The following is a 27,671-nucleotide window of genomic DNA, read 5'->3' on the forward strand; positions in this document are numbered from 1 at the left end:
CTTGACACGCTAACGACAAAGCTATTACTCGTATAGTATTCCTCCCGCATCCTCTGACTCGTGTTTCAGTGCCCACAAACTCGTCATCACCATTTGCCTCAATGCATGACTTTTGAGTATCGATTCCACTCGACGCCATGGAGACGCTCAAGCCGATGCATCTTCCGCTCGAGCTGGTCCTAAATGTGATTATCTGTTCGCTGCCGAAGCCGAATGTACTACTACGTCCCGCGCACCCCATCACTCAGTTGCTTCTACAGTTTACTTTGGTCTGCCATGAGACGAGACGTGTGGCCAACCGTGCGCTTCGAGAACATTGCGTGTACCTCTCTTCTGAAGCACGCCTGTGCTCGCTGCTCCTGGTCATACCCTCTGCCAGACCCGATCTCAGACAGATAACCGCCCTCTTCCTGGCACCTTTCAACGAGACTATCGACGACCAGCCCATAGCAACATGGATCCGCGAACTCTTCAACTACACATGTACGACGCTCAGGCGTTTGATCATCGACATCCCTTTGCGCAGCGTTTATCCGGAACGCGATCATCTCGGAGTTCGGAACATCCTGCGTGAAGGTTTCCAGAGGCTCGAACATCTTGAAGAATTCGTAAGCGTCCGGGATGAGTTGTTTCTTGATCTCAACTGGCATGGTGGTGAGCCTGCTTTCTGGACGAACTGGCCGAAGCTCCGACGGCTGGCCATCTACAATCCGGTAAGCCATGCCCATTACTGTCACCAACTTCCGTTCCTGACCCCAGTAGGCCAGCCACCCGTCCTTCTGGAGAGACGTCGGCAAGATGCCAAATCTGGAGACGTTAGTCATGACTCGCGCCGATGGACTTCGGGACTACGACATCAAAACACAATACTTCAGACACTGCAACAAGTCATTGAAGGTGCTATTAGTCGAGATCGACAGTCAACAGATGCGATTTGGTAACTTCCGGCGCGAAAAGTGGGATAATGCCGACCCAAAGAAGCGGATGACCATCATGACATATAGTATACCCCTGTTCATGGACGATGATCCTATCGACGTGTGTCAGGACTATGTGAGGATCGGAGCCGAACACGGCACGCTTTGGAACTGGGAGGGAGAGATCATCCAACATCCTCCGAGATTTACCCAGCCACCACGGTTGTCAGAAGCAATCTCCTTCTTTACTCAGTGACAGCGCAAAAGTCGGACATATCGATGTTCACCAGATGATTGCATACCCTTCTAGGTTATCCATGGCACGCACTAGGGAAATGTGAATACAAGATGTCAATCAAAGATGTTCAGCTAGCAGCTTTACCAACAACCAGCCTGACCGCATTGGCCACGTACTCGACGTTTGAATCGTTCAGACTGCAAATGCCGGCGAAACCTGAGGAGATCAGACAAATATGGAACTCTGATCGCAATTGATCGGCCATCTTCCGATCCAGTCCAGAATCGCTGGAAAAGCCAATTTGCTCCTCAACACGCGACCAGTCTCTTCGAGCTCCTCTGGCCTCCAGTCTTCTTCGGAAGCTGTCCGCATGCCTTCGATTCTTGAGCTCACAGTGTCTCAGTCTTGTTTCCATTAGACTTTGAGAACAGGGTCGCCTATGACCTTCTCGAATATACTCGCCTCGGATTGGGGAGCATATGAATACTCCGCACGAGCGAGACCCATCATCTGCGAACACGCAACTTGCAGGGGAAAATCTTCGAGAACGACTGCGCGACAAAGAGGCCTGGAATACCCGAGCCTTCTTTTAGGGTCGCCATTCCACGGAGGATCTGATCGCCCATGCATCGCCATTCACGTCGCCTGTCGCAAAACCCTGGTAGGCGCTGCCGAATAAGACAAACACCTCCTTTCTCTGCGTAAGCTCCGCCACCTTTCTCTATTGTCATTATGAGCGCATGCGAAAGGAGTATGACATCGTTGGACTGTCTTTTGCTCTCTGGTAAGTTAGTTTTTCGGTGGGAACCCACTTCTCTTCTGTCTGATTATCAAATTGATTGTCCAGGTGCGGTACGTTCATGGGTGTCTAGACGGCCTTCTGGTCGGTACACGTTGGCGACAATATGAAAACCCGGTTTTATGTTCGAATTTTGTTTGAAGATGAGCGCCGGCATATCGTTTGCTCCTATTCATAGGCCCTTTGGAGAGAGTCTAGAATTCCTTAGAATTTCGAGGCAAGTTCACGTCCGAAGACGAGATATCGAGCCGCTTTGGTAAATGTTGGCGAGCCTACTATTCTAAGACATTTACAGGTTTGGTCCTTGACGAGACGTGCGCTGGCGTAAATAGCTTGATCAATTTACACCTTGTGGGTTAATAGCAGCTCGCCAGGTCCTCTATGTCGTTGAAAGTACCTGGGGTTTCCTGTTCTCATCACGGTACGCTCCCGCAGTGAAACACATTTTGTCTGGATGAGGATCGGTCACGCACCCTACCATGAGGCCAAAGATTTCTTCGCTCATTCTTCGGCATGGAGGATTGGTTCGCGTTGTAAATGGCACAAATCTCTAGTCATGCAGGTATGAATTATGGCGAAACGCAACATCGGTCGGACAGCTATGCAGTCAGCTTGAGCCTTATTCTATAGCACGAACGTAAGTGCAGATCTTATTGAATGAGCTATTACCTACGATGATGACGAGTTAACTACGCCGACTCCGCCCTGTTCTTCGTTGTCCCTGTAACCTATTTTTCTGAAATCTCCGTGGACAACCCATGCATCCACATACTCCTCACCATTTCCATCGGCCTTCTTCAACCGCCCCGCCTCCGGAATCCGCCCAACATTTGAAAAACCCAGCTTTGTCCATAATTTGACACTTGCCTCATTGCTCGCATACACTAGATTGAAAACACTTCCACGGTATCCGACAGCTGGCGCGTAAAAGCAGAAAGAGCGTGCTGCGATGCGGCCGAGTCCCAGACCCCGCGTTGAAGAAGGTACCATGAATCCACCATTGCACATGTGAGAAGACCGACCGGGGTAGTTCGGCTTGATGTAGTAGGCGAAAGCGTAAGTATCGGCTTGGTTTGGCAGATTAATGCTTGCTGACGATTGTTTTAGGGCGCGGATTCTCGATGTACCAATCTTGACGCTTGATAGTTGTGACGCTGTCAGAGGAACGCCGAGCGCTGGGACATCAGAAGTAGTGTACAAGCTCTCAAGCTGCGCTTTCGTAATGATGAACCCTAATATCAGGTCGTATGACATAAAGTAGGCTTTGTACGTCTCTACGTCCATAATGTCCTCTTGTGGGTATGTTCGTCCCTCGTCAATTGCCCTGTCAGTCATATTAGTCTAGGAGCTTTGTTTGGCTTGAACCGTGTCGCAACATACTCGTTGAAATCATCGTGAAGCGTCTTCACTAGACTGGCGTCAAGTTCGTCACCCGCATTGAAATCAACAGGAATAGTGAGGATTGCTGCTCGTGCCTCTGACGCATTCGACTCAACGGGGAAGATGCGCGCTGGGATGTCGCAGAGCGGCTTCGAGATACCACGTACTTTTCCGTAAGCCATCTTGTAAGACAAAGTATGCAATTGAGTGATTTTCGCAAGCTCTGAATTAAGATACAATTTGACGTACGTAGGGCGCGTCCGAATGTCGGCAGTGTGGATCTGATTCATGTGCCGGGATGGTGGGGGAAACATGACTCGATGGACCGGCCTGTGGTCGCTGTTCTGAGGGGTCACTCCGGTCCATCCCGGTCCATCTTCTCGGTCTCTAAATGAAAGGCCGGTCGCGACTAAATGTTACAATGAAAACACAAAGTCATGTTATTCAACAAGATATACTATCCGCTGCTGTACACGCTCCCGTCTATGACTAGAGTGTCCAATGCTTACACCATTTCCAGATGAAGTCCGTAAACGAGCAGAAAGGCATTGAAGCGGCTTGTAGTGCCCGCCAGAACAGGACACTCTAGGCACAAGGATTTGCGAATTGAGAGACAGAAATTCCAGCTATGATCACAAACCCATTTTCTGAAGGACTAAACTTGAGCTCTGGTCCAGGTTTAATCATCCACCCCCTTGTACCATGGATTAGTGCAACTTGAAGGTCACTGATGTTGGATAACAAGCTGACCAGTACATAACAGGTCTACAACAATTAGAGAGCCTAACCGCTCCTACAAGAGACATCTCTCAAAAATACCCGCAGCAGATTCTTGACAGGTACACGGGCCATTTCGGGTGTCTGCGCCTCGCATGTGTTTACACCAGCCAATTTTGCAGGTAGTTTCTCCGCTTGAGTTCATCTTTAAGCCTTGAACGATACGTGAGTATACCGGCAATAGGTAGAGCAAGCACCAATCGAGCAGATAAACATACACTGACAGCATTGCCAATAGACGGCATCTGGTTTGACGAGGGTCTCGATTATGACCATTTTCGAATCCTTGGTTAGTACTGGCAGTTGGCTCTGGGAACTTGGCTATGAGAAGCGTAGAGGTATAGCGTCTCGTAGCTCGATAACGTGAGGAATTGCTGCTACTTAGGAAATCGGGTGTTGCTGTTCCAAAAGGCGCCTGTGGCCGACGCATACTTTATATAGTTGTCACTGGCACTGAACTTCGAGAATTCTGTTGTTTCCTCATTGAATAAACATTGTGCGCTCTTCAATTACCTGTGGAAAAGTAGAATTGAATGAGTATGTGTCCGTCAGGCCGATAACCTCGACCATTGAAGCGTTGAATATATGAAGTGAGAATCTATGTGTGTAATGTCAAGCGCGTCGTGAAGGCTGAGAGAATCCATCAAGGTATGAAATGAGACTCTCTCTGCACGCGAAAAGGGGTAATTGAGCCTGAAATGGATCAACGAGGATCCGAATGTCTTAAAATGAATTACAAACCGTGATTTTACTTTGACAGGTCACATGCACTTGTCTCTCCGCGAACGCCACGTTTGCTGAATGTATATTGGTGCTTTGTACAAGTTCCTCCCTTACCTTTTCATAGCTCTAGGCCAATTTTTAAAACTTCATTCGATTCTATAGTAGACTTACTTTTTGATTCCGTAGAATACTTTAGTAAGACTATTTCAATATCTACTAGGACTAGAATTGAAGAAGGGAGTGAAGTTAAGCTAACGATTAGCCTTTTATAGAACACAGATTGGCTAAAGATATACAGAAAATGTACCTAAAGCTAAAGAATATAGGGAGAAACTCTTGCAATCGACTATAACAGCCTTATTTCAGGATATGCATGTTACTGTAATAACCACACGACTTGGTTGTGACGAATCCTGTCACAGACTATTCAAACCTAGTTGAAGAAGCTGTGGATGAGAGCCCACAAACTATAGGCATTGGTCAAGTCGCGAGATGGAAACCTCGCCTTTGGTGAAATCGGAGAGTTCAGCTTCGGGGCTGGTTCTGACGGTTCGTCTGATTTACCCAATCTCCCTATCTATCCGCGTCTACTTTCGGGAACGGTTCATTTCCCCGGTGCATTTAGTGATTCGAGCCTTGAAAATCTGCGCAGGTGCAGAAGGAGGTGGAAGCTTACCCATACCCCTAAGCAGCATTTAAAAGATAAGAAGCATTAAGGAAAAGGTCTGCATATGAAGGCCAATCGGCATATGGCTCGGCTTAAGCCGTGACCTTAATAGGACAGAGTAGGTCGAGCACAAGGAATAGCATCATTATTAGTCGCCTTCAGGGAGTGAAAAGCGGTGTGTATGTGCAGAGGGCCTCGCATCTGACAGGGAAAATGGGTAAAGTCAATAGTGAGTCAAAATCCGGGTTCAGAGCTACGTCCGAGCTACGAACTCATAGAACTTTTGTACCTTGGTACTGCTGTCCAAGTTCCAAACTCTTTAACGGCCGAAAGACTGTTTTAGCAGACTACGCAAGTTCCTCTTCTCGGCAGGCGCAAACATCCCAAGCTAGCAATCGCGCGGATACATCGGTGTTATGATACGAAAAGGTAGGAATGGTTTAGCGAAGAGGCTCTGGAAGTGGTCTCATCCGGTGCAATGTTTAGCCGACGCTAGCGGCGTCACGCTTAAACCTTGTCGAGCCTCGTCCACCTTCGTCTGACATTTGAACGACCTAGCACCTACCATGGCCATTCGACAAAGCAATCAGAAGTTAGCAGCTCGTCCTGTCGTAGAAACAAGCTTTCGAATAGCCCCAGGCCAATCAGACTCGTGGTGCACCTACACGATGGGCAGTCTGAACACCTTTGCGAGATCACGTTCGATTGGGTACCTTAATAGGTTTGACACTCTTAGGGGGGAATTGCAACGCTGCAATAACCTAATCTGGGTATGAGAACCACTCGAGTCAGATTTTGCGATGGGAAGCTTGGCTCGCTCGGCTCGATGCTCTTTGAAGCTAGCTTGCTTCTTCATTGAGTTGGAGGCATGGTAACAATTCGCACGGCCACCAACTCTTGAAACAGTCCCTTGGCAACGTCATTAGCGATCAACGAATCATTATATATAGACGTAGTCATGCTTAACAGCAGACGTTTTGCCTCCACCTTACAGTCCACCCAACAACTAAATGGTTGGTAGGAGATATAAGTTTCTTGTTTTGCCTCGAGCCTTACAGTCCATTCAACAACTAAATGGTTGGTAGAAGATATATGTCTCTTGGGCCCCCAAGGTCCGGGAAGCGGCACATAAGTTGGATATGGCCAACGTTAGGGTTATTTGCGACTTCCGCTCTAGGCATTGCGTTGACTGTAATGAATGCGAAGAGTTGGAGGAGCTCAGAACACACAGCAAGTATTGTTCTCGCTAATCGCTCCAGTATTGCCATAACTGTACAGATCCTCTCCTCGATACTGGGTTTCCTTCAGATACATGCTTTGTGTGGGCGTTGTCTTTCCCCCACGTCGATGCATTTGGAATTAACAAGGATGCAGGTTATACAATTGCGTCCTCCTTTCGCGTCTCACAGCTACTCCGTGCTTACAGTCTCGACACGATGCGCTTTGTTGACGCTGTTTCAAGACCAACAATAGCTTGGCACGGGCGTTGGCATCTTGGTCTGGCATCCGCTATGTTCTTGGGGTTGTCGTTCGTTCCAGCCGCCTTGTGGTCTGGTGCCCTGACTCCTATTGTTGCCGAAAGAATGGTCCCGCGTACGATCAACATACCAACATTCATATCTAGCAATTATTCTGAAGCCGACATGTTCAAAGCTAGAAATAACACTGCTGCTCAAAGAATTGATGGCTACGGAATGAGCCCGGTCTGGATAACTAGTGACGGCTTATTCACTTTTGACCTGTCTCTTTCCAGCGTCAGCGGTACTTTTCAGGGTCTGGCAAGCGCATCCTCGAATGCCTCTCACACAGACGGGTTCCGCCCAAAATTCGATTCCTCCGGATATAGATTTGATGGGCGAAGCTATGGTGCTGGAGCCTCGGCTGGATTAATCAAGATACCCAACGCTTCAGTCCCCGCCTGGTATAAATACTACGAAGTGGGCTTAAAGACCGAAACCACATGCATGCGCAATGAATCAGCCGCGTTTTCGATCGGGTACGCGGAGTCCGATGATGCCAAGTTTCGTCACGAATTCACGTCTAGTGGAACATTTGCAAACGGGGTTGGGGTACCAGGACACTATCCCATGCTCGCACCGCAACGGCAGGACATATTCATTTGGGCGGTAGGACATGCTGCACCAAATATGCCTTCGGCGAACAAGACATTAGTGTCATTAGCTGTCGATACGAACACAACGGCAGACGTCTGGGATTTCCATCAATTCGACAGGGTCCAGTGCGAGCTTACCTTCGAGGCTACCAATTTTTCCATTATGGTCAATGCTACTGGCAAGACTATCAAAGTCACGGACAATGGTTCAGTGCCCACCCCAGAGTGGGCAAACGTTGTATTGAAGCACCTCGACGATCCGTTCAGCCGCTACTCAGGCAACGATCGCATTGTCTATGGCTCACAATTAGGCCACTCGATTGTGCTCAACGTCAACCAGCTACGGATGCTACCGGATTTCAAAGATGATAAAAGTGACAAGACTCTATTCCAAGGGCTCAAGGATTACATAGAATCGCTCTTTGACAATGGCGTCGGAATGCTCTCTGCCACGCGCCTAATCGGCGCGAATCAAACCGTCGAAGCCCCAGCCCTTGTTGGCTTGCCTGCAGTCACATATGGGAAGCCGGCTTTCGTATATGCGCTGCTTGGAATCAATTGCCTTATTCTGTTGGTCTTCCTCATCGAAGCAACTCGAACTCACTTCTGGAGAGGCATGGCCAAGCTGCAGATCTCAGATGTCGGTGGTGTCATTGTAGCGGCTTCACAAGGTGGTGATGCTTTGGCCGCGAAAGCGAATGGGAAGACTAAGAGAGACATCGGAGAAATCACCGTACAATTGGTCAACTCAGGAGACGAAACTAGGGAAGCGATTGTCCTGTCGGAGAGGATGGGCAGTGTAAGAGATGATGGCGGCACCCGCAGGTCTAGCGACACCGTGCGTTTAGTTCCATTGCCTGCCAGGGCGTATCGCGATGATTAGTACGAATTACGGGTTGGTAAAGAGTAAAGTATCGATATATATAGTCCGCTCCAGACGAATCATTTCAATATATTACCAAAACATCTTGAAAAGCTCGATAATCGACCGGTCAGTTCAGTCTGGAGATTTTACAAGTTGGGGTCATTGACGAAGGAAACCATGGATGTATCAAGGGTCCCAGTATGGATCGTCTAGGGGACGTAGCATATACGCTGGCTCAAGCGCACATCCATGGGAAGGTCGCCTTGGAGACCTTGTCATCTAGCCAACAAATGGAGAGTTTCCATACCTCTTCGTTTCAGGCGGGCTTGAGAGAGGCGTCGCAGGTCCTTGTGAGTTCCTTGCCAGAGCATACTTTCGAATATGCCAACAACAGCGACACACGCCAATCCAACTTCCCGGGCGTCATCATCAACCGTGAAAGTCCAGTAAGCGTCCTTGGAAAATTGACCATTGACCATACAGACTAATGGTCTACAGCCATTGGAGGGTTTCCAGCGACACCGGCACGACTATGAGACAAGACCGTAGAGGGAGCACCGGATTCTCCCCAAAGAAAGAATAGATTGTGTTTTAATAATATCATGGCAATGATGGGGCCTGAAGTTGAAGTCGAACTTGGTTGGAAATAGGCCGTTACTCCGAAAACCACCCACAGAAGCCGCGTGCCGAAGTGTATGCCTTACCCAAAGAAGGCAAAGGGATTCCAAGATCTAGGTCAAGTTGCACACAACAAGAAACGACATCCGGCAGACTAAGGTGAACCGATTGACAAGATTATTGGAACGGACTGCCAATCATGCGGCTCGCATGCAGGAGCACGAAGGCATGAGTCTAATCTCTACCCTTAGCGAGCCACCGCCAGGTCTTCTGGACAACGTCAGCGAAGAGCAGCTCGGCATGCAGGATACAGCCAGTTCACCGGTCAGGATATTGTGGTCCTTCAAAGTGTAGCGTGTTGAGAAACAACAGGTCGTCAATGATACGGTTAATGCAAGTCTCGACCGGGTCACAACACAAATACAGACGTCGGAGACATTCCTGCATCATGCGCGTGATCTTGGACGACTTGATATTGAGAGGATATGGTCGAGTTATCGCGCGCACGTAGCTTCTGAACTTTGGTCGCCCATGTGTGGTCCGTAATATTGGTTCACGAGTAGCGTCGACGAACATACAGCTTCTACCTTGGTCAACCCTTCGGATATCCCAAGTTGGGTAGGGAATATTGTACTTGCTACTATGGGCACCAATTGCTTCGCAGCAAGCAAGGATCATGTCTAGCAGTAATCAAGATAGCTCGATGATACAAGAATGGTAATGACTCGGAGAAGTTAGGAGGATTACAAATCAAAGGAGACCCGAAGATTGCTCAAGATTGTAGAGAAAGCTCCATCTCAGTGTGAACGAAACCTTCGTATGCGGACGTATCAGTTCAATCGTCACTTCTTAACGTAGGTCGCGAAGGCTCAGATGCGTACCCTTTCTTGCCAATTGTGTGATAATTCACCTCTCTCTGAAGATCGCAAGGTCGAGGTGCTTGGAGTGGCTACAACCCTCAGCAGTGTCAGCGAAGCATCGCCGTGAGTCTCTTTCGTAGCCACTACATTCTGGACATATACTATTTAGGCTACTTGCACAATAGTTCAGCAGGATAGCACTTGTCGAGGCGAGGTTGTACGGCTTCAAATTGAGCAGAGAACACGCCGTCATATGGCAGTGGGGGAGTACTTGTGTTGGTAACATCATATCAGAATAGTGTGCACAATGAAGGGTTCCGATGGTTCACCAGCAGTCTCACTTCGCAATTTTGTGCCGCATGCCACTTCCGTATACCGCAAAATCGCGGGTCGTCATTTCTCGGAAAGGACCTGGACAGACCGAGTGATATTTCTTATATTACCTGTCAAGTAATATAATGTGTGCGACAATGCATTCTGAAGATCTTAAATCACTTAGTCTTAGTGTGCCACATGCTACTGCCACATGTTGCGGTATCGCGCATTATCATTCCTCTTGAAAAGGGTCGCGATGAAACCAGTGATATTGCAGGCCAGGTAGGATGTGATGCGCGATGATACAATCTGAGGTTCTGGATTTTTTCGCCATGCTACGCCACATACTCTCCCCATATACAGCAAAGGTGCGCGTTATCATGCGTTCATAGCAAGAAGCGTGTACTGGATGCTCTGAAAGGATAGCGCACCTGGATATTCTTAGTACGTTAGAATGTTTACAATCAGCGAAATGGTGACACACGCTGCAACTTATTGGTGTAGCATAAAGCTCACTCTGAACATTGCGAAGCGATGGTGTACCGTAATTTTGATAATTCGCCAGAATCTCCATGATAAAATGCACTGCTAGATTCTACCTAGGCACTGTTACATGCTGCAAGATTCCACGGTAAATGGGAAGAGGTATGCCAGGATCACAAATCATTGCGTGGAAACAGTGACGGACCGCAACGGAGATGGCGAGCCGAAAAGCAATGGTTCCACAACTGCAAAGACCGAATGCGAGGACAATCTCCCATGAATATAGCTGCTCTAATAAAAGCGTGCCACATGTACTTGAAATATCATGTGTCGTTATTGCATTCCAACACCAATGGCTGTGAATAACTCTCGACGATGTGTCGGAATATGGACGACAGGTAACATGGCACTAATAAATCGACAACACGCAATATCATGTACAGCGCAATATCAGCTACATACTGCGATATTGTGCTCTATCTATCATTGCTTTATAGTCTGAAATTGGCACCAGAGGCCAGGGATGAGTAGTTATCTTGAAAATGCAGCGGGCATTTCGATGATACATAGCACGAAGTGTGCTGTAATGTTTCACTGCTACATGAATGCAAATTTTACAATATGTGTCATCATTGTCTTCTAGCAAGAACCTGACGATAGAAGCTGGCCAATGATAGATACTTTCATAATGCACAGAACTGCGTGAGCCGAGGTGAGAAAATAATTCAAAAAAATATTAAGCAATGTTGATGAGAGTGGCTACGTTGTGTCAGCGGGTGGATACTTGTGTTCAGAGGATGGAAACTGGCTTACGACTCGAACCCACGCCACTAACGTGACCAGGAAATGATGTTAAGAGAACCTTAACCTGGCGCCATAACCTGATTGAATTAGTCTAGGAATGCACGGAAATGGGTGATGCACATACCAACTCGGCCATCTCACCGTACACGAGATCATGTGACACATACAAATTACCTACATTAAGATCGATATATAGCTGCAAATCAAAGCGGTGCTGTTTCGAGACATATGCTTCTCCTTGCACAACCATCACTTCAATTTTTGAATGGACATAGGTCGTTGCAAATTTTGATGAAGTTTTTTCGCCTATTCACATTCAGGACCGGATGAAGCATAGGGGCTTGGCATGCATTGCAGCATGCACGAACACGATATGAATGTCACGAATGAAGAAAAGGTAGAGGAACCCCTGTGTAAGTTACGCGGATCTACTTGGAATGCCAGTGGCGTGTCTTATGGACCCGCGTCGACAACTGGTGGGCAATTTGGCAAGGTAGCATGCGTGGACTTTGCAGTCTCTGGGATTGGCATAGCCGCATTCCATTGAAATTCGAAGATGTGATCACTTGTCTTTGTGTTATCACTGCAAGGCCAAGAGTGCCCTGAATCTTGGAATTTCGATATTGCCCTGCCTGATGGCATGACCGTCGAAGGATTCGATTGGTACGCTAAGATTAGCGCTCACGCTACGTCAGTGATAAGCTTCGACAAGCTTTTGGAGCAAGGAAACAAGCTTTGATCAGCCAATCGACGAACCATCACAAGCCACAGACGGCCGAATCATCCGGCGGCCCTGTTGGTCGACGTCACTAGCCACACGTTCCATACAAGATTGAGAGCCAGACGGCCGGTGGCGGATCCCACGGCACCGTCTCCGCTTTCGTCATTCAGCCTTGGTCTCGACTCTTTCGTAGCGGGACGCGCAAGTCAAGATGATGTGTTCCCCAACTCATTTGAAGTGACCATCACCTCCATTACACGTTCACGATTGTTGTCTGGTGCTTGCGATACTCGTAAATTTGTTGTCTCAATCAATATCGCAATGGCGACCCATATCTCGGACAGGATACTGAGCTTCTGCAGAGAGCCTAAAAGTGTAAGCAGTGAGTACGCAAAGGATCCGACGAAGACACCAGGTCACTATGCGGCTCATCTGTATGGACAAGAGCTACCTGCGGTCACTGAGCATCAACCACCTCACTTGAGGAAGTCACCGACACTGGAAGACATTGCACGTGCGCGGCAATGCGGCAATTGGGGCGACTCCACCCCCAGCGAGCTTTTTCTGCAATGTTACCACGATGCGCTGTGCTCGCTCGAACACGATTCATTGGCAGGCATGATCAGCCCGAGCTTGATGGGAAGTAATGGTGTTGTACCACTCACGATTATCGCTCCGTTGCCGGATATTTGTCGACATATGTCTAACCTCATTGCGCGAGCTGAACATGAAGTCTTCTTAGCGACCAATTTCTGGACCGCGTCAGACGCGTCACGATTGATTACCGACTCTCTCTTAGAGCTTAATAAAAGAGCCGGAGAACGGAGGCAGAAGATCGTAGTCAAGATTATGTACGATCGTGGAAACATCAAGCAAGCCAAGGACAACCATCAAATAGTCACGGTCGAGGAGTATACCGGCAAAGCGGTCCAGCTGCCTCATCCCTCGGAAGTACCCAATCTCGACATGCAGGTCCAGAACTACCACCGTCCTGTCCTAGGAACCTTCCATTCCAAGTTCATGATAGTTGACCGGAGGATCGCCATTGTCCAAAGTAACAATATCCAGGATAACGACAACTTGGAGATGATGACACACCTGGAAGGTCCGATCGTTGACTCATTCTACGACACTGCTTTGCTGTCTTGGTATACGACCATGACGCCACCGCTTCGCCTTTTGAGCTCACCTGCAATGGCTGCGAGGGGGAACACCTTTGACGAACCGAGTTTCCGGTCCTTGTTCGATGGCGCCGTGGACAATTTAGACCAACGCAGAGAGCTTTGGCCTCTACACGCGGCAGCAGACCCTCATTACGACCCGGATATAGCGTCCGAAGTTCGGAGGATGCAGGATGTGTTAACACCTCTACCAGGGGAATCGCGAGTCGACGCTATCACGCGCCACCTCAACCTGGCCACCAAGCTCTCACAGAATGGCGTAGTCCCTGAGAATCAACTCGACGAGGGCATGACACCCATGATTCCGCACAAACCTCACCATGCCTTCCCCATTGCGCTTGTCAACAGGAGGCCCTGGGGTGCGGTCAATCACCAAGGCGTCAACAACCCTCAGAACGAAGCTTGGCTCTCGGCGATCCGTAATGCCAAGTCATCAGTGTTCATACAGTCTCCCAATGTGAATGCTGCACCCTTGATCCCTACTCTGAAGGAAGCTTTACTGCGGGGAGTCGAAGTAACGTACTACGTGTGCTTAGGCTACAACGATGCAGGAGAGCTCTTGCCTTTCCAAGGCGGAGTGAACGAGATGGTTGCTGATAAGCTTTACGAAAGCCTCGACAAGGCTTCCAAGCAACGCTTGAATGTGCACTATTATGTGGCCAAAGATCAAGTGGCACCGATACACAATAGCTTTAAGAAGAGAAGTTGCCACATCAAGCTTTTGATCGCAGACGGTCATGTTGGCATCCAAGGTAACGGGAACCAGGATACACAGTCGTATTTTCATTCCATGGAGGTAAACGTCATGATCGATTCCGAACAGATCTGTGGCGAGTGGAGAGGCACCATAGAGCGAAACCAGAGTATGTTTACCCACCTGCATTGAAAATCTAAGACTGACGGTGAAGACACGCATCGGTATGGCCGAGCGTCACAGATTGATGGCATATGGCGCGATGAGCGTGGAAATGAGGCTGAAGGCGCCGTCGGAAAAGATCCAGGAAAATTTGCCTGGGCAAAGGGCATGGTTGGCGCTGTGAAGAGGGTTCAAGGCGCCGGTGGGTTTTGAGAGCAGGTAAAAGCGGCTTTAATGCTCTTCCGTAATTTTCCTTGTCCGATGGTTTCAATGCAGTGTGGTTTACTGTTTACTTTCGCTCTTGCCGTTTCCAGAAGTGGCAGTGTCGCATGGAGCAACCGACTGATAGCGAACACAACACGACCTCTTGTCGCTAGAATATCCTGCGCACCTCAATCCAAAACCTTCAACTTATTCCCTTCAACACTATTTTGTGCTTTTTCGCCTCGTCGCATACGCCTCACAGGCAGCATGCCTGAACTTTACAACGACGAGTTTTTGGCGACCATCCCCCAAGCCTTGACCCCAATGGTGGAACATGCCAGACAGCCTGGTCCAAATTTGATAGAACAGTTCCGAACTGCTTGCGGCACGGATAGCGACAAGCTAGCTGCACTACAACCCGCTTACAGCAGGCTCCGGGTGCACCAAGGCGTCCTTGATAAACTGAGCGCGCCGGAGACGAGGCCAGTTCTACACAACTTTGTGTCCGAACAACACAGGAAGAACCGCCCAAATGGTACGTAGCTCCCGTTGAGAGGCTCATGTGCGACAAGAAGCCTATCTGATGCTAATCGAACTTGTAGCCATTTTCTACGGCACTCTCCAGTCTGGTGATGCGTACATCTTCCTTCACGAAGATGATGGGACATTCCCTTACAAGCCCACTTATCACACTTTCGACCCTGTAACCCAGCGTCATCGGTCGGAGTTCTCGGGTCTTTATGTGTGGCTGAACGTCAAGAAGGAGCAGCGTGCTGAAGCATTCATGCATGCCACCAATGAGGCGGAAATGAAAGCGCTCGCGATGTATTACTTTGCTGGCTTAGACTCACTGCCATATCATTATCCGCTGATGCATCAGCTCGCTTCGAACCTTCTTGTCGTCTGCAGCTCTATTTTGGGTGCGTCAAATCTTTCGTCCCAACTAGTCGAACCCCAGGCACAGGCTACTGTGAAGAGTCTTCAAGAACGTATGGAAAAACTTCCGGGGGAAAGCTTTGAAAGAACAACGCAGAATTCTGGAAAGGGACAGGCTCAAAACTCCGTTCGGAAGGCTGTCCAGAAGCCTATCGCGAAGCCTATTCACAAGTCTGCCCAGCAGCCTAAACGAAAGCGTTCCCATGAATATGGCCCACCATCTATCCGAAATCCTGCCAGGCAACCCACTCAAAACCCTGGACAGAATCAGATCCTTAGACCTGCGCAGAAGCCTGACAAGACGTTGTCTTACGCGCCTGACCAGAGGGTCACGGACAATGTATTGCCCAATTCGGACAATGTCGCGGAAGATATGCATGAGTACCAACCGGGAAGGTCTGCCATCTCTTCCCACGGCATTCCCGAAGTTCATGGCTCTCTTGCACCCGCTCACATGTCTCTCAATCCGACGGATGCGCAAGGCCAGATCATTCATCGTGGCGAAGGTACAGCGCGTTCATCAGTACCTTGGAAGAAATCAAGGGTCTGTCAACCCAAGTTACTACAATGCATCTCGCTGACTTACAATGATAGGGTGCCGACCATCAGCGCGAAAGCATCAACCTCCGACTCTACAAGGAGGCTCGTGAGAATCGTGAGAGCGCCCAAGCGTCCCTTGAACTCGTGAAAGGTCAAATCAGAGACTTGGAAGCTAAAATTCGAGACCTAGAAGCTGAAAGTCGAGACCTAGAAGCTCTAGATCAGGGACTTTTGCTTGAGGCTCGCCGTACTGGAATACGTGAGCAAATTTGCATCTTCAATGGCCGTCTTGAAGCTTTGCAAACGGAACATGAGACTACAGACCGAAGATTCAGCGGTGCATCGCGATACATGAACAGCACTTTTGGAAACTTGACTCCAGCTGAGGCGGCCGTCGCCCTCGAGTGGGTTCCAAAGCAACCAAAAGCAAGCACGGCTTTCGGTCCCGGTCCCTGAAAGCTTTGTGCAGGAATGACATGCATGGAGTCCTCCATAATACAGTACTAACTGCAAACAGGAGCGGTCCATTTGAATAGAGGCATCGGATTGAAACGATGCTATGCTTGGCACAAGAGCACATTTATTGGGTTGATCTGGCGACCTGGGATTGATGGATCGATTCACGTGAAAATTCCACGAATCGCTCCGGACAGATGCTTTCCAAGCCATCGTCGCGTAACCGTCGCGCAACGATGGCGATCATGGGAGCTTGGGTTGAGTTGACCGTTAATGGTGCTAGCAGAGATGCCCGACAACTGGTTGGTCAGGCAGATTGGCTGATTTGGGTACTGCGTCTAAGTAGGGTACAATTTGTGAAATGGTTACCTCAGAAACTGTTCTGCGAAGGACATTTCTCACCTTTCTGTTCCTTAATAATCTGCCTTTTTGACATGTGACGCGCAATTCTCTTTCACCTTGGCCAAATAATATTCTGTGTAACGATAGGCAGTGGAACCCTACTGCGTTTGCTCTCTCTATGCGGGCTGCCGAGCCTGTTTGCTCATCTCGAAAACCTTCGACTCACAAGATCAGCCTCTTTTGTTGGACTTACGACAGCAGTCTCGCTACGACAATGGCAAGTGCAGTATGATATCCTTGAAAGTTTGCGCACACAGCTGACACAGATAGACCCCCAATCAATCTGCCAAAGTGGCCGCGACACCACCGAGCGCGGCCCAATTCAATGCTTTGCGACAACTCAAGACCGAAATGGGAGCCGATGGTGACTTGCTTGATGTGCTTCCTTTCTCTCAAGTGGTCATCTGCAAGCATCAGGATCAAAAGCTCCTCACCGGAAAGAAAACGGCACTCGCTGGAAAGATCAGGATGGGCAATATTGAGGACGAGAGTGGACCGGTATCTCCGCTTTGGGCTTATCTGCTTGACAACAGCATGACTAATGGTACTACGGATCTTACGTATTACAGCTTCGGCAAGCGGTGTAGACAAGGAACGAGACACAATGCGACCGATGTTCATTCAGCGAGACTGCGAGAAGAGTTCCGACACTGCGAAACACCTTCGGTACTCACTGCTACGGCGAAATATTACCTTTACAAGAAAGGTGTGACAGCATCCTTTCCCATACAAGTTAGCAAGACCCTAGCGAATTTGGTCATCAGATCGTGCAAGGACTACAGAGATGCTGATCATGAGGGAAATCTTGGCAAGCCGATGGAAGATGCTGCGCAAGATAATAAAGATATGGAAATCATCGACACGGTGGCAGTGGGTGACCCCATGAGTGCCTTCGTGCCCCCTACGATAGGAATGACGCCACTCCATGCACCAAACCATTTGCGCGAGACCGTCAGTTCGTCGCAGCACCCGGTTCCAAGTGTAAGTTGCTGATGGTCCTGGTCTCGTTCATTATTAACAGCGACAAGGCCTACAATTACCTCCTAGTAAGCACCGACTCTGTTCTGATGCTTCAGGCTGCACAGGCTAGGGAACGTCAGATTGTCACGGCTGGTCAATCCACTCAACAACGATTCGACGCCGCCAAACAACACGTCGACCAACTGCGCACTAAGCGAGACGTGCTTCAAGTCGAGCTGATACAGTTGGAAACGGCGATCGATGCGGGTGACGCCGAGGTGGTCGCAGCCGAACAAGAGAAAGGCAGATACGGCGAAGCTATAAGAATATGCAGGGTTGAGCAGGAGGAAGTCATGAACGGCATGGACCCAGGTGTCAGAGCCATGATTGAACTAGGTCGGCAGATGGAGCGTGGTTCGCAGCGAAGAGAGTGAAACAATTGTGGATGTGGCCTCGCACAGAGCATCCTCTCACTCTATGGTTTTCTGTCAGTGATGAGAAAGCAAGGTCTTCAGTAGCAATATAATGAGTCGGAGATTTTGATCTCAGCGACACGACTCCGCTCGCGGCTTGATACCGGAGGACTGGGGGTAATACATGATCATACGGAGACAGGAGCTTGCAGTGATGTGCAAGGTGCTTCGTTACCAAGACTAATGTTGAAGGACAGGGAAGTGGCACTGAGCAATGACGTTGGCCGTTGCCCCGCAACACCAACAATGTAAACAAACCTGTGACACATTTCTGTACCCTTGCCCCACCACCATCGCGCGTCAAAATCGCCGTGCAACACATCTTACCAGCCTTTCGCTCGACATACTTTACGCTACCAAGATCTACCTCAAGTTGTTTTGCTTGCAGCCATGTCCGCCAACGTGCTCAGCGTCCGCGACACCAACGCGCAAATGAAACCGGCCTCTCCCGAGAAGAAGGCAGACAAGCCTGGGCCTAAGAGCCTCGATGTCCACCGCCAGGAGTTTGTGTCGCGCCTGAAGGAGAACGACACGTAAGTACCACGTCTTTACTGACATCCGTGGCACGGGATGCTAATTCTGTGCAGGACGCAGCAGTACGTCTCCCCCAGCGACTCGATTCAGTCTCCGGCTACACAGAAGCTCAGCGCTTTCCGCAACAAGCACATCACCAAGAAGTACGTCGACGCGAGAGTGCGGGTTGTCATGCAGGGCAAGCGCTAACTAATGCAGGACTAAGCCGCAGACGCTCTTCAAGAGCACAAGCTCCAAGAACTTTGAGTCGGCTAAGGGCGCGGCCATGTTCGCTGATATCCCCAAGAAGGAACAGGACGCGAGCAAAGCAGAGGCGAAGGCGGAGCCTTAGTACTCACCTTCCTCTCGTCGGTCTATCCGCGCGTCTTGTTCATCGCCATGCGCGTGTCTCTCGAAGGGTTTGGCATTGGTTTGCGTGTTTTTGTCGAGTTGTACGAGCGCGATCCTCGACTTGGAATTTTAAAAGCGACCTGCGGCTTGCTCGGGGCGCAATCTTGATACCCAGGCCCACATTGTTTCGATTTTGGTATGGGACTTTTGGCCTCAAGCGGGATCGGGATGGATGGATGGTCACGAATTGTGTGGTTCCTCGGAGTTACGGTAAATTGGGATACGACATCTGATGACCGACTGTAATAATAGCATACTACAAGTGTTCCGGATGAGGAGCGCAATGCAACAAGTCTTCATCGATCGTGCATGGCTATAGCAATGCGTGTGGAGGATCTCGCCAAGCCCCCACCTGAGAAGATCCTCGCTCGTGCTTCTTCATCATCTCTCCATGACCACTCCCGACAGCCAGCAATCTCTGGAAGATGAGATCGCTGACCTCGAACGCCGTCTCCAGGATGCGAGGTCCCGACTGAATGCCGAAGATGTTCCCGTCGCCCCCTCAACTCTTACCAGCGAGGCAGGTTCGTAATCAGCCCACGATAACTGTCTTGCTACAAGTCTAACAGGGCCACAGCGCTGCATGCTTTACTACTCCTGGCCGATTCAGCGCTTCCATTAGGGTCTTTCGCATTCAGCAGCGGGCTGGAATCATATCTTGCACATCATAAGCCCAGCCCGCCGTTCGCGTCGCAACTGCCGTCATTCAACGTCTTCCTCCGCCTGTCTCTCTCCACGCTCGCCAGTACCGCGCTGCCGTATGTCCTTGCAGGCTACCGCAGCCCCGCAGACATCGAGACGCTGGACAATGACTTCGACGCAAGCACACCCTGCACAGTCGCGCGACGGGCAAGCATAGCCCAAGGACGGGCGCTGCTCACTGTGTGGGAACGCAGCTACCAGACGCAATACAGTCCGACTGCCACCGACAACGCATCGCGCGACGACAGTTTTCCGCAAGAAAGCGGGGCTGCCGAAGCGCTTACATCCTTCTCTACCGCCCTTCGCAAATCCGACCTCATCAACGCGCATCTGGCCCCACTGTGGGGTCTAGTTACCCGCGTGCTCGACGTGCCGTTGCGCGCTGCTGCATACTTGTTCCTTTTCTCGCATGCGCGCACGGTAGTCAGCGCGGCCGTTCGCGCCAGTGTTATGGGGCCTTATCAGGCGCAAGCTGTACTGGCAAGCACAGAGCTACAGGACAGGATAAGAGGGTTGGTGGAAGAGGGTTGGGAGAGGGAGGTCGAAGACGCAGGGCAGAGCGTGCCGGTCATGGATCTATGGGTTGGCAGACATGAGAAGTTGTATAGTCGCATCTTCAATTCATGAGCTTGCTTGTTCTCTAGGCCCGCTTCAAGATGGACAAGAAAATGGCTCGTTATTCACTGTACTAACTCACCGGCTATGCAGCATCACCGAGCAGCGTGATTTAGGCCGTGTTGACTTTGAGTCTCGACATTGTCACACGTTGTTGTTCTCGAAAGCGCGTCATCTTGGACGAGCCACTCGATTCGCGCAGCGCCCCCTCGTGGTCCGCGTAACGCGAGACAGATGACCACCGCTTTGCCAAGCTTCCGCTCCCGCAGGCAACAAAGATAACAACTCCCCGCTTCCTGATCTTCCCAATATCTCATCTTGTCTTCGTCTTCTCAAATCCTCTCCTATGTGTTACTCCGACCTAATATTTCGAACCAACCTGGTGTTGCGTCGCTTCTATTCATCATGCTTCCTCACAGCCTCCTCTTACTGCTCACAGCCGCGTTAGCCACCTCTAACTCCAACACTCTAGACCAGATCCCACTGGAAGCACCGCTGCCTACAACATTCCCATGGATCCAAAGATTCGCATCAATAGGCGACTCGTACTCGGCCGGCTTGGGCGCAGGTGGCCGCCTGGATTTCTATTGCTCCCGATACGCAAAATCCTACCCAAACATCTTGCACACATCCCTCCTGGGCCACAACCAAAACAGGACACATCAGTTTCTAGCCTGTTCCGGTCAAACAAGCACTGAGATCCTAGAAACACAGGTCCCGGCCTTGAGCCATGACTTGGATCTTCTAACAATATCGGCTGGCGGAAACGATATAGGCCTCTCACCCATCCTGAGCAACTGCGTCTACCAATTCTACATGGCCTCCGAAGACGACTGTAAGACGAGCATCCAAGAAGCCGCTCAGCGCGTCGCCTCGAAGGATCAACTCTACAAGAACATCACCACGCTCATCTCCGCCACAAAGCCCAAGATGAGCCCCCATGGTATCATCTACCTAACGGGCTACGCAGGCTTCTTCGGCGTCGACGATGACGGATGCGACAACGTCACCTGGGCCGTTTGGTCCACAGTCGAATCCTCGAAGCAGTATCTCAAGCTCGAGCTGCGGGAGGCGCTCAACGCCTTAGTGCGCGCCGTTAACAGCGTCCTCCTTGACGTTGTCTCAGACAGTGGGCCTGGCGTACGCTTCATAGACTACAATGCGCACATCGAAGCCCTGCGCGGCCGCTACTGCGAAGCCGGCGTCGCTGAGCCCGCGCCAAACCGGCCTGCGCTCGCTTTCTACGAATGGGATACCATGGATTCTGGCGAGGACCCTAAGAAACTTCGCAATCGCACTGGCGAGGATGTGCCGAAGGACAGCTTTGAGGGCGATATCGCAAAGAGGATTAATAAGACGTTGAGGGAGCATCCGGAGTGGGAGTTTGATCCTGACAAGGGATTTGTGAACAAGACAAAGGCAGGGGGTGTAGATGATAAGGGTGCAGTTGGGGATACGATTCACTGGCTGTTGCCGGATAGTTGGAAGCGGGTGTTTCATCTTAGGCCTGAGGGGCATGAGGTTGTTGCAAGGTTACTGCTGGAGCATTTGGAGAAGAATGGGAACGGGATGAAGAAGGATAGGTTAGAGTTGTGAGGGTACGTGTATGGATTTTGGTTTATGATTGCATAATTCGGTATATTAGCGACCTACCTGGATAGGGCGTCAAGGTTGTTTAGCAACTCCTTCTGCACGTATGGATTGTGCTTTCCTCGTCCGAGATTGGCTGTTGCTGGTTCTCGCACGTTCTTCGGTACCACGGATATCTCCCAGGCTGCGCCCTTGCAAGTCTTCCCGTTTGATTACTGATTACTTTCCTATTTGCATCACCACACGTCGCTACAGGGCTTCACTCTATACAACCTCATACAGCCTGGAAGCACGAAGACAATCGTTTGTACATCATTAAACCCATCATAACCGACCAGGCAATACTGCATCTTCAAATACCAAAATGCCCAAGCACAACCTCGGCCGCGCCAAAAAGCCCACCGTCGTCGAATCCGCCACCTTAATCTTCTACCCCCCAAACGAGCAGCCGTACGGTGTCTTCTGCCATGGCAACCCTCCACCATCAAGCTCCCAACGACTTCTTTGTCTTTCCTCACCACTTCCTCAACCGCAGCGTCTGCATTCCTCACCTCCTACGCGCCCACACTAACCTTCCCATGCGCCGAGCAACTCTTCGCCAAAGGGCTCTTTTTCGCCGATACGCACGCTTGCACACGCATCCTCTGCACAGCCGACCCTAAAGAGCAGGAGAAGATCGGGAAGAGAGGCTCTGACTACAATGACCATGCGTGGACCAAGGTCAAAAGTCGATCCGCCGAGGTGTGAAACTGGTATAAATTCACTCAAAATGAAAAGGTGAGGGGCGTGTTGCTGGCAACCGGGAAGAGGGAGCTGGCGGAGGCGAGTAGTTTGAATGAGAATGGGGAATTGGGTTTAAGGCGAAGGCTGCAGAGGGGAAGACAGGGGGATGGGGCGGTGATAGACGAACTGGATTGATACCCAGTTTTGGAGCCGTTTCATTCTCTTTGTTGATGGAATGGACTCATCTATGCATCTATACGCTCGTCCTCTACCACCTTCCTACAGACACCCCAGGGGTCCCGCTCTTGATGGCTTGCGCCTCTGTGCCGCAGCGATTGATGGTCTTGTAGTACGAACCTACCACACGCGTGTCAAATAGGACAAGTATGCGCCAACCTACACAAATTGCACTTTAGGACTGACGGCGTGTGATACGAGAGCACATTCGGTCTGTCATAGAGGAAGGCCAACTCCACGCTAGAGCAACACACTGCAGGGATCTACATTAATACCACAGCATACACGTGCACATCTCAAGTCATCTTGTCTCTTGCATGACACATATTTCATTTCAATGATCATATGTAGTCGCGCAAAACGGCGCAGGCCCGCTTCCGGCTTCCCCGCAACCCCTAATGTGGGAACGCACTTGATAAGGCGCGGCCAACTGACGCAGGGCAGGCGAACACTCTCCCAAGCACGATCCTTTACGACTACCTTTGCCCAAGAGTTCACGAGGCGTCTCGGCACTCTAGCCGCGATGAAGGAGTCGTCTGACCTCCTTCGGGCCGGGACAGTTCCACAAGCGCCCCATTGAAGCTTGGACGGTGATCGCCCCGGATTTCTTATTTACACCATCTCCACCGCGAACGTCTGCCCCACCATGCGCGATCGCTCGTTCGGACGCGCCTTGCACACACTCCTTCGCTGTTGATTATTCCTTTTGTACATCGAAACCATGTCCTGCCCTGCTCGCTACGACTTCAAGACGCACCCCGTTGCGCATCCCTCCGCCATTGTCGCCGGCGACAAGTACCGCTTTACTGTCCTCACCGATGGCCTCCTCCGCTTAGAATGGGCCGCAGACGGACACTTCGAGAATCGCGCCTCAACTTTCGCTATCAATCGCAAGCTTGCCGTGCCGGATTTTTATGTTTGGGACCGTGGCGATGTTCTCGAGATCGTAACAAAGCGCTTCCATGTTGTGTACAACAAGAAGGCTTTTAGCTCAGAGGGCTTCGTCATACATTTGAAGGGATCAATCAGCGCGAAGTGGACTTATGGACAGGAAGTGTCGAATTTAGGAGGCACGACTAGGACGCTGGATCAGGCGAACGGACGGGTGGATTTGGGCCCTGGTGTGCTGAGTAGGGAGGGTTTCGCGGTGTTGGACGATAGCAATACTATGCTGTTCGAAGAAAATGGGTGGATTGCACCGCGCAGGTCTGGGGCGAGGAAAGACAGAAGCGACGAATACATTTTCTTGTATGGACACGATTATCGCGAGGCAATACGGGCATACTTCGCTGTGAGCGGAAGTCAGCCGCTGCTGCCGAGATTTGCAATGGGCAATTGGTGGTCCAGATATCATCGGTATGATGAAAAGGAGTATTTGGAACTACACGACCATCTAAACAAGGACGATGTCCCGATGAACGTCGCGGTCGTGGATATGGATTGGCACTTGGTCATTGCAGGGAAGGAGATCCCCGCTGGCGAGAATGGGTGGACTGGATATACTTGGAATAAAGAGCTTTTTCCGGACCCGGATGCCTTTATTAAGACATTGCATGATCGCGGGATGAGAGTCTCGCTCAATGTACACCCTGCGGATGGTATTCGACATTGGGAAGACCAGTATGAAGAAGTGGCGAAGGCCATGGGCATCAACCCGACATCCAAAGAGCCGGTGCGGTTCGATTGCACGGACAAGAAGTTCATTGACGCATAATTCGACATTGTGCACCAACAGCATGAAGCTAGGGGCGTTGACTTTTGGTGGATCGACTGGCAGCAGGGCGAAGGATCGAAGATTCCCGGTGTCGACCCACTGTGGGTGCTAAACCACTTCCATTTCCTGGACATTGGCCGTGGCAACGATCGCCCATTGATCTTCTCAAGATTCGGTGGCCCAGGCGCACAACGATATCAGGTTGGCTTTTCAGGTGATGCCATCATTACGTGGGACTCGCTGCACTTCCAGCCGGAGTTCACATCAACTGCATCGAACATTGGGTACGGGTGGTGGTCTCACGACATCGGTGGTCACACTGCTGGCATCCACAACGACGAATTGACGACAAGATGGGTACAGCTAGGCTGCTGGTCGCCCATCTTGCGTCTACACTCTGACGTCAACCCCTTCAATAGTCGCGAACCATGGCGGTATAACGACGAAGCATGCAAAATAATGGAAGACACGCTGCGTCTTCGACACCGCCTCATCCCGTACCTCTACACCATGAATGCCCGCTCTGCTTTGAATGACGAGCCCTTAGTCACGCCATTGTACTGGGACTACCCCGAGGTGGATGAAGCATACGAGGTGCCTAATGAGTACCGCTTCGGTAGTGAACTGCTCCTCGCACCTATCACACAGCCGAGGGACAATATAACACACCTTGGATCGGCGACGGCGTGGCTGCCGCCCAAAAGATACGCGGATATCTTCACTGGCGTGGTCTACTACGGCGACCGCAGCCTGAACCTTCATCGCCCGCTGACACAAACGCCCGTCCTCGCACCAGAAGGCGCCATAATCCCACTAGACGCCGCCCAGCGTCCCAAGAGCGGCAGCCCGAACCCCGAAGCCATCGAACTCCTCCTAGTAGTAGGCTCAGACGGCTCCTTCGACCTCATCGAAGACGATGGGAAGGGTACCACCGTCGACGACGGCGAATTCCAGCTCGTTTCCTCTGCTTCTTCCTCCACCTCCTCAGATGACGGCATGGATGTTGACACTGAAGCCAGCAAAACCGTACGCTTCGTCCACACACCCATCACATACAAGCAAGATACCGGCGTCCTCACGATCGGACCCACATATCCTGTTAACGACCCCGCTGTTCCCAAGACCCGCGAGTGGAAGATCCGCCTCATCGCCTACACATCGTCTAACCCTTCAACCTCAGTAGAAGCCATCCGATGCATAACCATCTCCGCCAAGCGCGCAAAGTCAATCTCTCATACTATTACCTCCTCCCCCACCGGCACCCTCCTCCACCTCGCCTCGGTCCCGACGAATCAGGCTGTCATCGTTGAGTTATCCTCTTCTAGCCCGCAACTAGACGTCGTCGATCCACTGCCGAAGATATGGACCATTCTAGACCAAGCGAACATGGAGTTGAACAAGAAGAGGTGGATTTGGGAGAGCGTGTTTGAGAAGCCAGGGAAGGTCGAGGTCATGGTGAATAAGCTGCAGACTATGGGATTGGAGAATGCGTTGGTCAATTCGTTTGTGGAGTTGCTTTGTGCGGATGATCGATATGCGGAGCAGGCGAGAGGAGGTGGGAAGGCGGTAGAGGGTGATTTCGAGGTGTGGTAAGGTATCATGCAGGCAGAAAAAGCGTCGTAAGCATGAATTATGAGGTGAATGGAGCTTTCGGCTCTCCAAGGAGCTAGTGTTTTGCATGTAAGCGTTTTCTTTCGGAAGCATAGCTGTTGTTGTCAGATAGCTACGCCGTAAAGCTTATGAGAAAGAATCACTTTACGAAATTTGTCTGATATCACTCGTGAATCCAATTGACCGCCATCAGCCATAGCGCCAAGCCTACAAGACGACTCTTCGATGCATTTCCCGTCTGGCACCAGTGCAGATAGTCAAGTCAAATATCAAGCTGGGGTTTACTCTGCTATCGCGGATCTAGGTTGAATATGTCAGTCCTGCTCTTGTGAACGGGGTTGGCAAATCAATATTACGTCTGCTTTGGGACGATGTATTGACTCTGCAAGGCTGAAAAGAAGTTCGACCGCAATCTTCAGCGCGGGCGAGGCGGCCAATGAATACACGCGATGCTGTCGATCGCACGAAGGTAGAAGCGTGGGAAAACTCAACATCAGCTTGCAAAGATTGGACTACAAGGTTTTTGTGTAAGGAAGCTTTGATGATAGCATAAATATTGACTCTTTCCCTATCAATCCCTTGTAGATGCTCGACCATCGCATGGCTAAAAGATCCCATGGGGACTTGAGCAAAGTATTGGACCGTTAAATGTTCCGCGAAAGGGTTTGCCCACCTTCGTAATATCCATGTTCATCGGAGAGAATACATCTTGAGAAAGAGTAATCTAGCGATCATGTTGCGGAGTTGCAAAAGGTCCGGTCGTGCATTGGGCATCTGCGTACGCTAGACAACGGATCGGACTAAAGCAAAATGCTCCTACGAGTAGTCTTATCCATGAGCACCACAAGTGCTGCAATAGACACAGGATCTTCAAAACCCCTGCTTTTGGTATGCAAGACTCCAAATATAGCAACAGTATAATTCAAACACATGCTTTGACAACTCAATATATTAAAGGGCGTAACGTCTTCTACGCCAAATCCCATGCGCTCGGTGCGCCTTCACAGCCACATTTCAAAAGTCACCAGTAGTCATTCCGAGCTGGGACTTGTTATACAAGCACGTAATATCCCAATGGCACAATAGTCAATTGCAAAGGCAAGTAACCAAATGCTCTTCGCGAACTAAGACAGGCTCTGATTGCATACGTGAGAGACAGCTGAGATAGTTCGAATGCTTACAGAAGGGATTAACAAGGGCTACGCGAAGCTGGTGGCTGCCAGATATGGGTTAATAATGTTAGATAAAAAGGGCTTAAAGGGCTCAT

At 50.3% G+C, this 27,671-nt stretch overlaps 9 protein-coding genes across 9 annotated transcripts; 8 read left to right on the forward strand and 1 right to left on the reverse strand.

Moving 5' to 3' along the window:
• Nucleotides 1-137: 137 nt before the first annotated feature.
• N0V89_005740 (uncharacterized protein) lies at nt 138-1,173 on the forward strand (the record flags this gene model as incomplete). Its single annotated transcript, XM_056214515.1, has 2 exons — nt 138-713; nt 763-1,173. 2 exons carry the CDS (start codon nt 138-140, stop codon nt 1,171-1,173), a joined length of 987 nt encoding a protein of 328 aa, XP_056071782.1.
• A 1,450-nt stretch (nt 1,174-2,623) lies between these two features.
• N0V89_005741 (uncharacterized protein) lies at nt 2,624-3,624 on the reverse strand (the record flags this gene model as incomplete). Its single annotated transcript, XM_056214516.1, has 2 exons — nt 2,624-3,278; nt 3,335-3,624. 2 exons carry the CDS (start codon nt 3,622-3,624, stop codon nt 2,624-2,626), a joined length of 945 nt encoding a protein of 314 aa, XP_056071783.1.
• A 3,571-nt stretch (nt 3,625-7,195) lies between these two features.
• Nucleotides 7,196-8,497, forward strand: N0V89_005742 (uncharacterized protein; the record flags this gene model as incomplete). The annotated part of the gene is made up of 2 exons (XM_056214517.1): nt 7,196-7,204; nt 7,274-8,497. 2 exons carry the CDS (start codon nt 7,196-7,198, stop codon nt 8,495-8,497), a joined length of 1,233 nt encoding a protein of 410 aa, XP_056071784.1.
• Nucleotides 8,498-12,601: 4,104 nt separating this feature from the next.
• On the forward strand, nt 12,602-16,453 carry N0V89_005743 (uncharacterized protein; the record flags this gene model as incomplete). Its single annotated transcript, XM_056214518.1, has 5 exons — nt 12,602-14,324; nt 14,370-14,519; nt 14,784-15,056; nt 15,124-16,001; nt 16,052-16,453. 5 exons carry the CDS (start codon nt 12,602-12,604, stop codon nt 16,451-16,453), a joined length of 3,426 nt encoding a protein of 1,141 aa, XP_056071785.1.
• A 616-nt stretch (nt 16,454-17,069) lies between these two features.
• N0V89_005744 (uncharacterized protein) lies at nt 17,070-18,249 on the forward strand (the record flags this gene model as incomplete). Its single annotated transcript, XM_056214519.1, has 3 exons — nt 17,070-17,081; nt 17,126-17,836; nt 17,884-18,249. 3 exons carry the CDS (start codon nt 17,070-17,072, stop codon nt 18,247-18,249), a joined length of 1,089 nt encoding a protein of 362 aa, XP_056071786.1.
• Nucleotides 18,250-18,678: 429 nt separating this feature from the next.
• On the forward strand, nt 18,679-19,153 carry N0V89_005745 (uncharacterized protein; the record flags this gene model as incomplete). The annotated part of the gene is made up of 3 exons (XM_056214520.1): nt 18,679-18,821; nt 18,876-18,965; nt 19,021-19,153. 3 exons carry the CDS (start codon nt 18,679-18,681, stop codon nt 19,151-19,153), a joined length of 366 nt encoding a protein of 121 aa, XP_056071787.1.
• Nucleotides 19,154-19,603: 450 nt separating this feature from the next.
• Nucleotides 19,604-20,541, forward strand: N0V89_005746 (uncharacterized protein; the record flags this gene model as incomplete). Its single annotated transcript, XM_056214521.1, has 2 exons — nt 19,604-19,736; nt 19,790-20,541. 2 exons carry the CDS (start codon nt 19,604-19,606, stop codon nt 20,539-20,541), a joined length of 885 nt encoding a protein of 294 aa, XP_056071788.1.
• Nucleotides 20,542-20,934: 393 nt separating this feature from the next.
• N0V89_005747 (uncharacterized protein) lies at nt 20,935-22,125 on the forward strand (the record flags this gene model as incomplete). Its single annotated transcript, XM_056214522.1, has 1 exon — nt 20,935-22,125. The coding sequence occupies one exon, from the start codon at nt 20,935-20,937 to the stop codon at nt 22,123-22,125; it is 1,191 nt and encodes a 396-aa protein (XP_056071789.1).
• Nucleotides 22,126-23,800: 1,675 nt separating this feature from the next.
• Nucleotides 23,801-26,386, forward strand: N0V89_005748 (uncharacterized protein; the record flags this gene model as incomplete). Its single annotated transcript, XM_056214523.1, has 2 exons — nt 23,801-24,777; nt 24,826-26,386. The coding sequence occupies 2 exons, from the start codon at nt 23,801-23,803 to the stop codon at nt 26,384-26,386; spliced, it is 2,538 nt and encodes an 845-aa protein (XP_056071790.1).
• Nucleotides 26,387-27,671: the final 1,285 nt, after the last annotated feature.

The sequence above is a fragment of the Didymosphaeria variabile genome (assembly GCF_027946475.1).
Source record: "Didymosphaeria variabile strain IMI 356815 chromosome Unknown scaffold_4, whole genome shotgun sequence".
NCBI classification, from domain to species: Eukaryota; Fungi; Ascomycota; class Dothideomycetes; order Pleosporales; family Didymosphaeriaceae; genus Didymosphaeria; species Didymosphaeria variabile.